Source organism: Garra rufa, chromosome 21 (genome assembly GCF_049309525.1).
Source record: "Garra rufa chromosome 21, GarRuf1.0, whole genome shotgun sequence".
Taxonomy (NCBI): domain Eukaryota; kingdom Metazoa; phylum Chordata; class Actinopteri; order Cypriniformes; family Cyprinidae; genus Garra; species Garra rufa.
The window spans coordinates 30,563,314-30,576,771 of NC_133381.1; the positions used below are offsets into that span (position 1 = coordinate 30,563,314).

The window sequence follows — 13,458 nt, forward strand, 5'->3', positions numbered from 1 at the left end:
AGGAAAGCAGATGAGCCCAGAACACGAACTGAATGTGTTTTCACATGTTTTCTCCCCTATAGAAAAACATTTTAAACTCTTGTGGCTTAATGGATTACCCCATTGCTTGCCTGTACATATATATATATTTAATGGAATATAAAAATTTGGCTTTTTATTACACTGTCTTATATTAAGCCCTGTTAAGAGTGTTTTCTGTAGGGAAGAAAAAGCTTATCATGCAAATCAGCTCATATTTTGGGCTCATCTTTTTGAATGTACACAGAATATATTTTTAATAATTTCTAAAGCATATTTGGTCTTTTTTAATCACCATCTTTAATCACAGCTGTGTTTTCTTTTTTTAAAGGAAAATGCTACATGCAATCTAGTGCTTTCTGATCATTTTCTGGGCTCATCTGCTTTCCTGTATATTTTATTAATAAACTGTTTACTCAGTTCGGCCTTTTTATACCACTGCCTTAGTCCATTAATTAGGTGTTTTCTTTAATAAACGTAATGTGCAATTTAGCGGATTACGTCCATATTCTGAACTATGTAAAGTTTAACTCTGTATGCTTTATTAATAAGTGTGTGCAGTGTTTTACATTAGACATTTTAGAATGTCCAAAAACCGTGCCTTAAACTAAGCACTGACTGTATTTCTTTATACTTGTTCAAAATAAAACTCTATGAAACGCTACATTGTGAACTTACAGAGCTGTTTGAACCACTAGAAGTTGTAAACAGGAAGTGTTTGTCCAAATTCTATTGGTTTTACGAGAGAATGCAAAGTTTTGCGAGGGAATACAAATATCTTAGCGAGAAAACACAAAAGTTTTGCGAGGGAATGCAAATACCTTTGTGAGAGAATGCAAAAGTTTAGCGAGGGAACACCAATTTCTTTGCAAGAAAACGCAAAAGTTTTGCGAGGGAACACGGTATCTTAGCGAGAAAACGCAGAAGTTTTGCGAGGAAATGCAAATATCTTAGTGATTGAACACAAACGTTTTGTGAGAAAAACAAACATCTTTGCGAGAAAACGCAAAAGTTTTGCGAGGGAACGCAGTATCTTAGCGAGAAAACAGAAGTTCTGTGAGGAAATGCAAATATCTTTGTGAGAGAACGCAAAAGTTTTGTAAGGGAACACAAATATCTTTGCGAGAAAACCCAAAAGTTTTGCGAGGAAACACTTAGCAAGAAAACGCAGAAGTTTTGTGACGAAATGCAAATATCTTTGTGAGAGAACGCAAAAGTTTTGTAAGGGAACACAAATATCTGCAAGAGAAAACGCAAATGTTTTGCAAGGGAACACAGTATCTTAGCAAGAAAACGCAGAAGTTTTGTGAGGAAATGCAAATATCTTTGCGAGAAAACGCAAAAGTTTTGCAAGGGAACACAGTATCTTAGCAAGAAAACGCAAAAGTTTTGTGAGGAAATGCAAATATCTTTGTGAGAGAACGCAAAAGTTTTGTAAGGGAACACAAATATCTTAGCAAGAAAACGCAGAAGTTTTGCGAGGAAATGCAAATATCTTAGTGATTGAACACAAACGTTTTGTGAGGAAACAAACATCTTTGCGAGAAAACGCTAATGTTTTGTGAGTGAACGCAGTATCTTAGCAAGTAAACAGAAGTTTTGCGAGGAAATGCAAATATCTTTGTGAAAGAACGCAAAAGTTCTGTGAGAAAACAAACATCTTTGCGAGAAACCACTAAAGTTTCTTAGTGAGTAAACAGAAGTTTTGTGAGGAAATGCAAATATCTTTGTGAGAGAAAGCAAAAGTTTTGTAAGGGAACACAAATATCTTTGCGAGAAAACACAAAAGTTTTGCGAGGAAATACAAATATCTTAGTGATTGAACACAAACATTTTGTGAGGCAACAAACATCTTTGCGAGAAACACTAAAGTTTTGCGAGGGAACGCAGTATCTTAGTGAGAAAACAGAAGTTTTGCGAGGAAATGCAAATATCTTTGTGAGAGAACGCAAAAGTTTTGTGAGGAAATGCAAATATCTTTGTGAGAGAACGCAAAAGTTTTGTAAGGGAACACAAATATCTTTGTGAGAAGACGCAAAAGTTTTGCGAGTGAACACAGTATCTTAGCAAGAAAACGCAAAAGTTTTGTAAGGGTACACAAATATCTTTGCGAGAAAACGCAAAAGTTTTGCGAGGGAACACAGTATCTTATCGAGAAAACGCAGAAGTTTTGCGAGGAAATGCAAATATCTTAGACTCCGTCCACACGAAGCCGGTGCGTTCCCTATCTGATCATTTTTTTCCTCGTTCTAAAAAAAAATTCCGTAAACACGAAACCACTGAAAACGGTGTAGTATATATGCCAGACCAGTGTGGGGTGCTGTAATTCTGCCATAGAGATACGCTATACACGGAGAAGAAGACTTTGAGCATGCACATAACCTTGCGCGCTGTATACGAACTAAGAAGAAGAAGACGAAGATGCGAACATTATCGCTTGTTGCTCATAACAGTTGCATAGAAGCAATAGATTTTGCTGTAATAAAGCTAGTAGGCTTAGTAGCAACACGAACACAAATGTAGTCCGCCATTATTGTTGTTGCTGTTACGTGTGACGCAGCCGACACGTGATGTGATGACATCATCGTTTCACAAAATATACGTATTGGCTGTACACACAAAACTACGAGGGTGTCGTTTTCAGATTTATCCACTTTGGGACCCGGTTTCAAAAAATAGCGGATTCAGTCTCCTAAAACGCCGGATCCGTGTGGATGAAACGCCAATACGATAAAAAATTTATACGTATACAGCGAAACGCGTCTCCGTGTGGACAGGCCCTTAGTGATTGAACACAAACGTTTTGTGAGGAAACAAACATCTTTGCGAGAAACACTAAAGTTTTGCGAGGGAACACAGTATCTTAGCGAGAAAACGCAGAGGTTTTGTAAGGGAACACAAATATCTTTGCGAGAAAACGCAAAAGTTTTGCGAGGGAACACAGTATCTTATCGAGAAATCGCAGAAGTTTTTGAGGAAATGCAAATATCTTAGTGATTGAACACAAACGTTTTGTGAGGAAGCAAACATCTTTGCGAGAAACACTAAAGTTTTGCGAGGGAACACAGTATCTTAGCGAGAAAACCCAGAAGTTTTTGAGGAAATGCAAATATCTTAGTGATTGAACACAAACGTTTTGTGAGGAAGCAAACATCTTTGCGAGAAACACTAAAGTTTTGCGAGGGAACACAGTATCTTAGCAAGAAAACGCAGAAGTTTTGCAAGGAAATGCAAATATCTTTGTCAAAGAACGTAAAAGTTCTGTGAGGGAACACAAATATCTTTGCGAGAAAACGCAAAAGTTTTGCGAGGGAACAGTATCTTAGCAAGAAAACGCAGAAGTTTTGTGAGGAAATGCAAATATCTTAGTGACTGAACACAAACGTTTTGTGAGGCAACAAACATCTTTGCGAGAAACACTAAAGTTTTGCGAGGGAACGCAGTATCTTAGTGAGAAAACAGAAGTTTTGCGAGGAAATGCAAATATCTTTGTGAGAGAACGCAAAAGTTTTGTGAGGAAATGCAAATATCTTTGTGAGAGAACGCAAAAGTTTTGTAAGGGAACACAAATATCTTTGTGAGAAAACGCAAAAGTTTTGCGAGTGAACACAGTATCTTAGCAAGAAAACGCAAAAGTTTTGTGAGGGTACACAAATATCTTTGCGAGAAAACGCAAAAGTTTTGCGAGGGAACACAGTATCTTATCGAGAAAACGCAGAAGTTTTGCGAGGAAATGCAAATATCTTAGACTCCGTCCACACGAAGCCGGTGCGTTCCCTATCTGATCATTTTTTTCCTCGTTCTAAAAAAAAATTCCGTAAACACGAAACCACTGAAAACGGTGTAGTATATATGCCAGACCAGTGTGGGGTGCTGTAATTCTGCCATAGAGATACGCTATACACGGAGAAGAAGACTTTGAGCATGCACATAACCTTGCGCGCTGTATACGAACTAAGAAGAAGAAGACGAAGATGCGAACATTATCGCTTGTTGCTCATAACAGTTGCATAGAAGCAATAGATTTTGCTGTAATAAAGCTAGTAGGCTTAGTAGCAACACGAACACAAATGTAGTCCGCCATTATTGTTGTTGCTGTTACGTGTGACGCAGCCGACACGTGATGTGATGACATCATCGTTTCACAAAATATACGTATTGGCTGTACACACAAAACTACGAGGGTGTCGTTTTCAGATTTATCCACTTTGGGATCCGGTTTCAAAAAATAGCGGATTCAGTCTCCTAAAACGCCGGATCCGTGTGGACAGGCCCTTAGTGATTGAACACAAACATTTTGTGAGGAAACAAACATCTTTGCGAGGAACACTAAAGTTTTGCGAGGGAACACAGTATCTTAGCGAGAAATCGCAGAAGTTTTTGAGGAAATGCAAATATCTTAGTGATTGAACACAAACGTTTTGTGAGGAAACAAACATCTTTGCGAGAAACACTAAAGTTTTGCGAGGGAACACAGTATCTTAGCGAGTAAACAGAAGTTTTGTGAGGAAATGCAAATATCTTTGTGAGAGAAAGCAAAAGTTTTGTAAGAGAACACAAATATCTTAGCGAGAAAACGCAAAAGTTTTGCGGGGGATAACAGTATCTTAGCAAGAAAACGCAGAAGTTTTGTGAGGAAATGCAAATATCTTTGTGAGAGAACGTAAAAGTTTTGAAGGGAACAGAAATATCTTTGCGAGAAAACGCAAAAGTTTTGTGGGGGATAACAGTATCTTAGCAAGAAAACGCAGAAGTTTTGTGAGGAAATGCAAATATCTTTGTGAGAGAACGTAAAAGTTTTGTGAGGAAATGCAAATATCTTTGTGAGAGAACGCAAAAGTTTTGTAAGTGAACACAAATATCTTTGCGAGAAAACACAAAAGTTTTGCGAGGGAACACAATATCTTAGCAAGAAAACGCAAAAGTTATGTATGGGAACACAAAACACAAACACAAAAACAAAAAATAAACATAAAAAATAAACGTATACGGTATACAGATAAATCAGGATATTTTGCATTCTTAGTGGCACAGTCAAGTCAAGTAACCTTTATTTTTTAATGTTGTATTGTAATCTATTCTGTACTGTATAAAGCTTTGAACAATACAGTTTTTTCACAGTATTAGGAAAGTACAGAAAAGTAACAGAACCAATGATGCAATCTTGAGACAGCTAGTAAGAACAGTCTAATAACTGTATTGATGCATTTATATGGAACTTGCAATTCAGTGAGTGAGTCATATGTTCAGTGAAAATGATTAAAACCGGTATGTTTTGTTCTTTAGAATGAACCGGATCATAAGAGTCATTTGTTTGTGCATCGGGTGAGGAAAGAAAATACTAGAAATTTGCTAGGAAACATAGCATTTTTTTGTTTACATTTTTGCAATTAGCCTAGGCTACTTTTAACAATAGCAGTCTAGTAATGTGATTCTATTAGACATATTAATCTTTATTTTGACGAGTATTTTAATATAATCTTTATGTTCTTAAGCTATATTATTTAAATTATTTTTAATAATTTACACACTTATTTTAAACATTTGAGATATTTTGTGAAATTTAAACGATTTTAACTGTCATTTATAGTTTTAAGTGTTCAAATAGGCTATTTTCTGAGGATAAATATCTGATGTTAATATGTTTATTAGCCTACCCGTAGCCTACTAAAGTACAGAAAGTAACTGCCCAGATATCCACCTTGCAGTAATTATCAACCTCAACCGCGCCCATGTTTTCTCCGCCCGGAATATATGGATTGTAATGCTGTAATGTGACAGTGAGCTGTTAAAGAGCTTCTATCATTGTTAACGACGCGTTGAAATCAACAAGGCTGTGTACGCGCGCTCTATAATTCTGTCGCGTCGCCATCTGGGCGCGATCCCGATCAAAGGTCGAATTTACAGCGCAGGTGCACTGTAAGCAGAGATCTGCTGGCACTCTTTAACTCGAGTGGTCTAACTAACTTATCGTACTAGCTATCGCTGGGGCGAGGCTTTGACACCATCTATCGAAAATAACTCAGAAATGAGTTTCTAGCGTTCACTGTTCAGATCGGTCGCGAGCAGAGCGCGCGTCTCTGGTTTCTTTCTTCAGCTGGTCCCCCACACAAGCCTGACAATGCCTAAGCCTGTAAGTAGTTCTTTTTTCTTTTTATGGAACATAACGCTTTATTACAGAGAACAAAACGAGATAACACTGTCACAAATGGAAACAGTTATGTAAATTAACTGTCTTTCACAAAGGATTTTGAGAATTATCGTCTACAATATCTCATATTAATCATGCTTATGTCTTATGTCTGGAATAATGTGTTTGTATTTGTAGAATCCTTTTTTGTTTAGAGGTTTTGTATGACTTAGTACAACAGGCCTCTGTCATTCAGACTCCCACGTTACCAAAAAAGTTTCATAGTTTAACATTACTTTCATGTTTTATTTTTTATTATTATAACGTGTTCTGACTGACAAAATTCACAAAGTTAAAAGAAAGGAGAGTCTGTAGTAGTTAAATCAAGATAAAGCTGCAATTTATTGCCTCAATATTTTTTTACAATGTTGAGAAGTAAAATTGTGCAACTTGGTAACGCCTATTAGTGGTTATACTTGAAATGTTATTATATATATATTTTATATTTCAAGGTATAGTGACTACCTCACACTTACAGAGGAAACTAACTATTAATTTGATGGTTAACATTCTTGAGTACGAGTCTTTACACATTAACTAGACTTAGACAATGAGGATGAGTTCATGCTGTGCTCATGTTGCAAAAGTAAAAGATTAGCTAGATGCAGATTGTTCTGCTGTGAGCATACTTTTGACATTAGTATTTGAATACCAGGATGTGATGTCACTGTAATTATTGCCCTGAACAAGATAGATTACAGGTAAAACAGCTTCATCAAGGTTTTTTTTAATTTCTTTATATTTTGTAAAAGATTAAGTGGTAAAAGTGGAATGTTAAAATGTATACTTTAATTGTTTCATTATGAAAAATCTATTTAAAATATATAATAATACCCTGTATAAAGGATAATATCCAGTAATTTTACAAAAAATTATGCAATGAAGTGCAAAAAGTAAAAAAAAATCCTTCATATTAAAATATTTTTTTACAGTGTATAAATATTTTATAATATTGCATATTGTATTTTATTATTATAGCACATTATAATTGAATTAAATTCTGAATTATTTTGTTAAAATCAAAAAACTAAAAATCCCATACACTCTTAAAAATGAAGGTGCTTTAAAAGGTTCTTCACAGCGATGCCATAGATGAACCATTTTTGGTTTCACAAAGAACCATTCAGTCAAAGGTTCTTTAAAGAACCATCTCTTTCTTACCGTTTTATAATCTGAAGAACCTTCTTTCGCCACAAAGAACCGTTTGTGAAGCAGAAAGGTTCTTCAAATGTTAAAGGTTCTTTATGGAACCATTTAAACAAAAAAAGTTCTTCTATGGTATTGTGAAGCACCTTTATTTTTAAGAGTGTAGTTGTCGTCCAAATTGTATTAAGTATGTATCGAAATGTGTAAAAAAAGCCATTTTTCAGTCCAGGATAATCACAGACATACTTTAAACCCCAGGTTTATTGTAATTATTGTGCATGCAGCTTTCATGCACTCAGATTAATTGTGGGGATTACTTGTACTTTTTGAAATTAATTTGTGACACTGCAAAGTCATTAAGAGAACATAGAGAAACAGTGTGATTAAAAGTAGTTAAAAGCTTAAAAGAAAATTGCGACCGTAATTTTTATTATTATTATACAAACATACATTTCATCCAGAAAGATCCTGTCTCCATATGTGAATTAAACATTTATTAAATCTGAGAGCGACCAAAAGCTTTTTTAAGCCTATGATGAAGTACTTGAGCACAAACACTTATCTGTGATGTTAGCACGGGCTTGTGAGTCTGTACCCTTCAGGCAAATGAGACATGCAGGTTTAGCCGTCACGCTGGGTTATGACGTACTTCGGGTCTTTCTTCCTGTTAGATAAAATTTGCAGCTCTGATGGTTGCTCATGGAGATGGTTGACTGCTGGATTAAACAGTAGCACTCACTCAGTCAGTTCCATTGTTAGGACAAATCCAACCGAGAGGACAAGCTTTGAAGATTATAGATTATATCTGCCATGCTGGCATTGGGATTAATGTTTATTTTCTTTGAAAAAAGACAAGCTGAAGTTACCAGTAATAAACAGCTTGTTTGCCACTTACTGACAAGAGTTTTGAAAGCATATGTGCTAATCAATGTATAGTGCTAATTATGTGTGTAGTGTCACATCCTGAGGGGGATCCAAACCCCCACCCTCCGGGAACCGATTTGTACCAAGGAGGTCCAGGTCAATATGCTATTCAATATGTGACCCTGGACCACAAAACGTACTCGGTTACTAACGTAACCTCGGTTCTCTCAGAGAGGGAACGAGTACTGCGTAAGCGTTAAGCTTACGCTTGGGGAAAATCCTTTCCGCGAGAGATATTGAAGCCAAAAAATTATCCTTAATTTTGTATTAATGTAAAACGCGTTGCCGCAGTGAGCAGACATAGGCGAGGCGTATTGCTTGCCTATTGGCTGCTCTGCAGCAACTGCAGCACCTATCGAGCGAGGCTTGGCGCGAAACCAGCTCCAATGAGAGCCTTTCGCGCCTAATACGTCATCTCCCGCCGAAAGTGGCGTGATCCAAGCCTATAAATATCGCTCGAAGGTAGCTACACTCTGGTTTTTTCATCATAAAAGCGCCCAGAGCACGCGCTTGCACGGCAAGGTACGCAGTACTCGTTCCCTCTCTGAGAGAACCGAGGTTACGTTAGTAACCGAGTACGTTCTCTTACGAGAGGTCTCTCGTACTGCGTAAGCGTTAAGCTTACGCTTGGGGACCCCATGTAAAACGCCGTGCATGCCAAGATCTGATGCCATAGACCCGAGGGCGAATAGCCCGGGGTTCATATAGTGTTTGAACGTGCTTGAACATATAAGGGGATTAGGACCCTAGAAACACTGGCTCCTGGTATATCCGGGCAGGTAAACGACCTGGATAAACTTGGAACATGGGTCTAGATATCTGTTAATATCTAGACCGATAGCAACTTGGCCTGTAGGGCGGGAACCTCCAAGTTGTAGAATCTTATGAATGTAGACGGAGAGGCCCAGCCTGCCGCCGTACAAATGTCTTGCAGGTTAATTCCACTCGACCAAGCCCACGACGAGGCCACGCCCCTCGTGGAATGTGCTCTGACACCCAGCGGACATCGCATGCCCTTGGACTCGTACGCCAGTGCAATAGCATCCACTATCCATCTGGATAAAGTCTGTTTTGACGCAGCCATTCCTTTAGAATGCCCGTAAAACGAGACGAACAGCTGTTCTGTCTGTCTAAAAGCAGACGTGCGAGACACATAGACTCTTAGCGCTCTCACTGGACATAAGAGTCTCGCGTCAGCCTCTTCATTCCCAACCGGCAGAGCAGACAGTGCGATGACCTGTGCTCTAAACGGTGTGTTAATAGACTTTGGCACATATCCATGCTTGGGTTTGAGTATAACTTTAGAGTCGTTAGGTCCAAACTCCATGCATGTCGCGCCCACGGAGAGCGCGTGCAAATCTCCTACGCGCTTCACTGAAGCGAGCGCTAGGAGGAATATAGCCTTAAGAGACAGATATTTTAATTCAGCCGCCTGTAGTGGTTCGAATGGTCCGCCCTTCATAGCGTCCAGCACCACAGAAAGGTCCCAAGTTGGGACTGAAGGCGGTCTGGGTGGATTTAATCTCTTAGCTCCCCTAAGGAAGCGTATGATTAAATCATTCCTCCCTATTGACTGACCTAGCGTTGTCATCGAGAACGCTGCTATGGCCGCCACATAAACTTTGAGCGTGGACAGGGACCTGCCCTTGTCCAGCAGCTCTTGTAGGAAGGAAAGTACATCTGTCACTCCACAGTCTGTGGGTGAGGATCCGCGGGCTGTGCACCAGTCCGCAAATATCGACCACTTCGAGGCATAGAGCCGTCTAGTAGATGGCGCCCTAGCCTGTGTGATCGTTGATATCACTCCTGTGGGGAGTTCATCATATATTCCCTGGTGACCCATACATGAAGGGACCACAGCTCGGGGTGAGGGTGCCAAATCGCGCCGCCCGCCTGCGAGAGGAGGTCTCTCCTCACAGGTATTGGCCACGGTGCGATGCTCGTCATCTGCATCAGCGCTGGGAACCAAGGCTGGTTCCCCCAAAACGGCGCTATTAGCAGTATTGCACACCCTTCCTCCTTCACCCTCTCTATCACCTGAGGTAGGAGAGAGACTGGGGGAAAAGCATAAAGAGGACGGCGGGGCCGCGCATGGGCTAGCGCGTCCTTGGCTTTGGAAAAGAATTCTAGACAATGAGCGTTGTCCTGAGATGCAAATAGATCTATCTCCGCTCTGCCGAATGTTTTCCATAATAGTTGCACCGTCTGAGGGTGCAGCGACCATTCGCCCGCCGGAACATTGTTCCTGGACAGTCTGTCTGGTCCTACATTTAGGGTCCCCCGCACGTGCGCTGCCCTCAGCGAGCACAGGTTGCGATGAGCCCATACCAGAAGGCGTTCTGCAAGTGCATGTAGTTTTCTGGACCTGAGACCGCCCTGGCGATTTATGTAAGCCACTACCGATATGTTGTCGGAGCGGACTAATACATGACTTCCCTTCAATAAGGGAAGAAAATATGTCAGCGCATTCTCCACTGCCATCATTTCGAGGCAGTTGATATGCAGCGATTTCTCGCGTTCTGACCACTGGCCGAACGACGGTCTGCCGTCTAGCAGCGCTCCCCATCCCGAGGTGGACGCATCCGTGGACACTACTTTCACCTTCGAGGGTCTCTCTAGAGTGACACCTGTTTGGTACCAGCCGGCTGTTCTCCACGGCATCAGGGCTGTAACGCATCTCTGATTGATCGTGAGACGGAGTCGACCGGACGCCCACGCTCGGCGCGGCACTCGCGCTCTCAGCCAGAACTGCCGTGGGCGCATGCAGAGCATCCCTAACTGTAGAACTGATGATGCTGAGGCCATAAGACCTAACACTCTTTGAAAGGTCTTGAGCGGGGCAGACTTGCTGCGGCAGAGCGCGCTCACTGCGCTCTGAACGTTCAGCGCGCGCACTGACGAAAGCTTCGTCAGCTGTCATTGCCAGCGAGTCCACTTCTATGCCCAGGAAGGAGATATTCTGGCTGGGGTTCAGCGAGCTTTTCTCCCAATTGACTTTCAACCCCAAGTTCTCGAGGTGATCGAGTAACATGGTCGTGTGTTCCCTGAGCATTGAGTGAGATTGCGCTAAAATCAGCCAATCGTCCAAATAATTCAGTATTCGCACGCCTTTCTGTCTGAGCGGGGCGAGCGCTGCGTCCATGCACTTTGTAAATGTACGGGGTGCTAGGGACAAACCGAATGGCAGGACTGTGTACTGATAAGCTTGGCCCTCGAAGGCGAATCTCAAAAATCGCCTGTGACGCGACGCTATCTGTATTTGAAAATATGCGTCTTTCAGATCCACTGACACAAACCAGTCTCCTCGGCACACTTGTGCGAGGATTTTCTTGGTTGTGAGCATTCTGAACTTTCGCTTCACTAGCGCTTTGTTCAGTTGCCTTAGATCTAGTGGTCACTTCGGCTCGTAGCAGGTGTGCTGCATCTGCCTTTATCGTGGTCTCGACGCGCGCCGTGTAACGGCGAGGGCGTCGTCGAAACTGGAGCGAATAGCCTCTCTTTATAATGTCCAGCACCCATTTTGAGACCCCTGGGAGTTTTTCCCATGCATCTATCATGTAATGCGAGGGGTGGGTGCGAAGCGCGCTCCGATCTGTTACTAACGGAGCCGCTTCGGTGTCTGTGACATGCAAGGCTCGGGGTACGCTGACCGCGGGGACTGCTTTCTCTGTGTGTATATGTGGTTGCGTGATAACGGCACATTTAACACACTCGATGCAGCTTTAAGCCGCGTATACTGGGCGTCGTCCGGTTTACAGAAACCGTAAGACCTGCCTGATGTAATATGTGTGGGCACTCTGGGGTGGGCACATATACCACATGCGAAGTCGGTGAAACTGTAGCGAATAGCCTCCTTTAATAATGTCCAGCACCCATTGTGAAACCCCTGGGAGCTTTTCCCATGCATTTACCTGTAACGCAAGGGGGTAGGTGCGAAGCGCGCTCCGATCTGTCAATAACGGAGTCGCTTCGGTGCGTTGTGACGCACGAGTGACTGTGACATTCGAGGCTCGGGGTACACTGACCGCGGGGACTGCTATCTTTGTGTGTATATGTGGTTGCGTAGTAACGGGCACATTCAACACACTCAGCGCAGCCTTTAGCCGTGTTAACGGGGCGTCGTCCGGTTCGTTTTTACAGAAACCGTAAGACCTGCCTGATGTGATATGTGTGGGCACTCTGGGGTGGGCACATTTATCACATGTGAAGCGCAGCCGATTCGGGTCGACTTTATGTGCGCGGGTTTTGTATGACAGGATGTGCTCATGTGTATGTGCATGCGAGCTACACACAAAACACCTTCGGCTATGGCCGGAACACCCGAAAATACACTCCTTTGAGGATTTAATTGGGTAGCCGTGAGAACGGCTCTTGAGTGCAGACAAGCAGGCTGCAGCGCCGGCTTGATGACTGCGGATAACGCTGGAACAGCCACATTTCTTGGAGCTGAGCGAGCGAATACTTTCGGTGGGAGTCTGGCAGCCGCGGGACTCGCGCACCGGCGTTCAACACTCCAAACAGCGTTCGCCTGCATAGAGCGAACGCACTCCTGGTTTCGTTTTTACAGAAACCGGTTGACGTGCATAATGAGGTGTCTGTGAGCACTGTGAAGCGGGCACATTTAACACTCCAAAACAACGTTCGCCTGCATAGAGCGGATGCACTGTTGGTTTCGTTTTAACAGAAACCGGTTGACGTGCATAATGAGGTGTCTGTGAGCACTGTGAAGCGGGCACATTTAACATCCCAAAGCATAGAGTTAATGCACTGTTGGTTTCGTTTTTACAGAAACCAACAGTGCATAATGTGGTGTCTGTGGGCACTGTGAAGCGGGCACATTTACCACGTGTGACGCGCAATCGATCTGAGTCGATTTTATGTGCGCTGTGTTTGTGTGTAGAGATGAGCACTGGTTAGTGGGCATATTCATACGACACATGAAACACCATCGGCCGTGGCCGGGACACCAGATAATACACTTTATTGGGGGTTTATCTGTGTAGCCGTGGGAACGACTTTTGTGTGCAGGCAAACGGGCGACGGAGCCGGTTTGTTGGCTGCAGAAAACACTGGAACAGTCACATTTCCTGGAACTGGACGAGCGAATAACTTTGGTGGGGGTCCGGCAACCGCGGGACTCGTACACTGTCGTTTTCCCAGATGTGCTAGGACGATTTCGG

The 13,458-nt window shown here is 42.2% G+C and overlaps 1 protein-coding gene across 1 annotated transcript in view; it reads left to right on the top strand.

Annotated features, from left to right (window-relative positions):
• Nucleotides 1-5,833: 5,833 nt before the first annotated feature.
• ezra (ezrin a) overlaps nt 5,834-13,458 on the top strand; it is a 30,506-nt gene continuing 22,881 nt past the window's right edge. Inside the window, exon 1 of the mRNA XM_073826504.1 lies at nt 5,834-6,151. Within this exon, the coding sequence (XP_073682605.1) occupies nt 6,140-6,151 (12 nt within the window). The 5' untranslated portion in view covers nt 5,834-6,139. The remainder of the gene's footprint in view (nt 6,152-13,458) is intronic.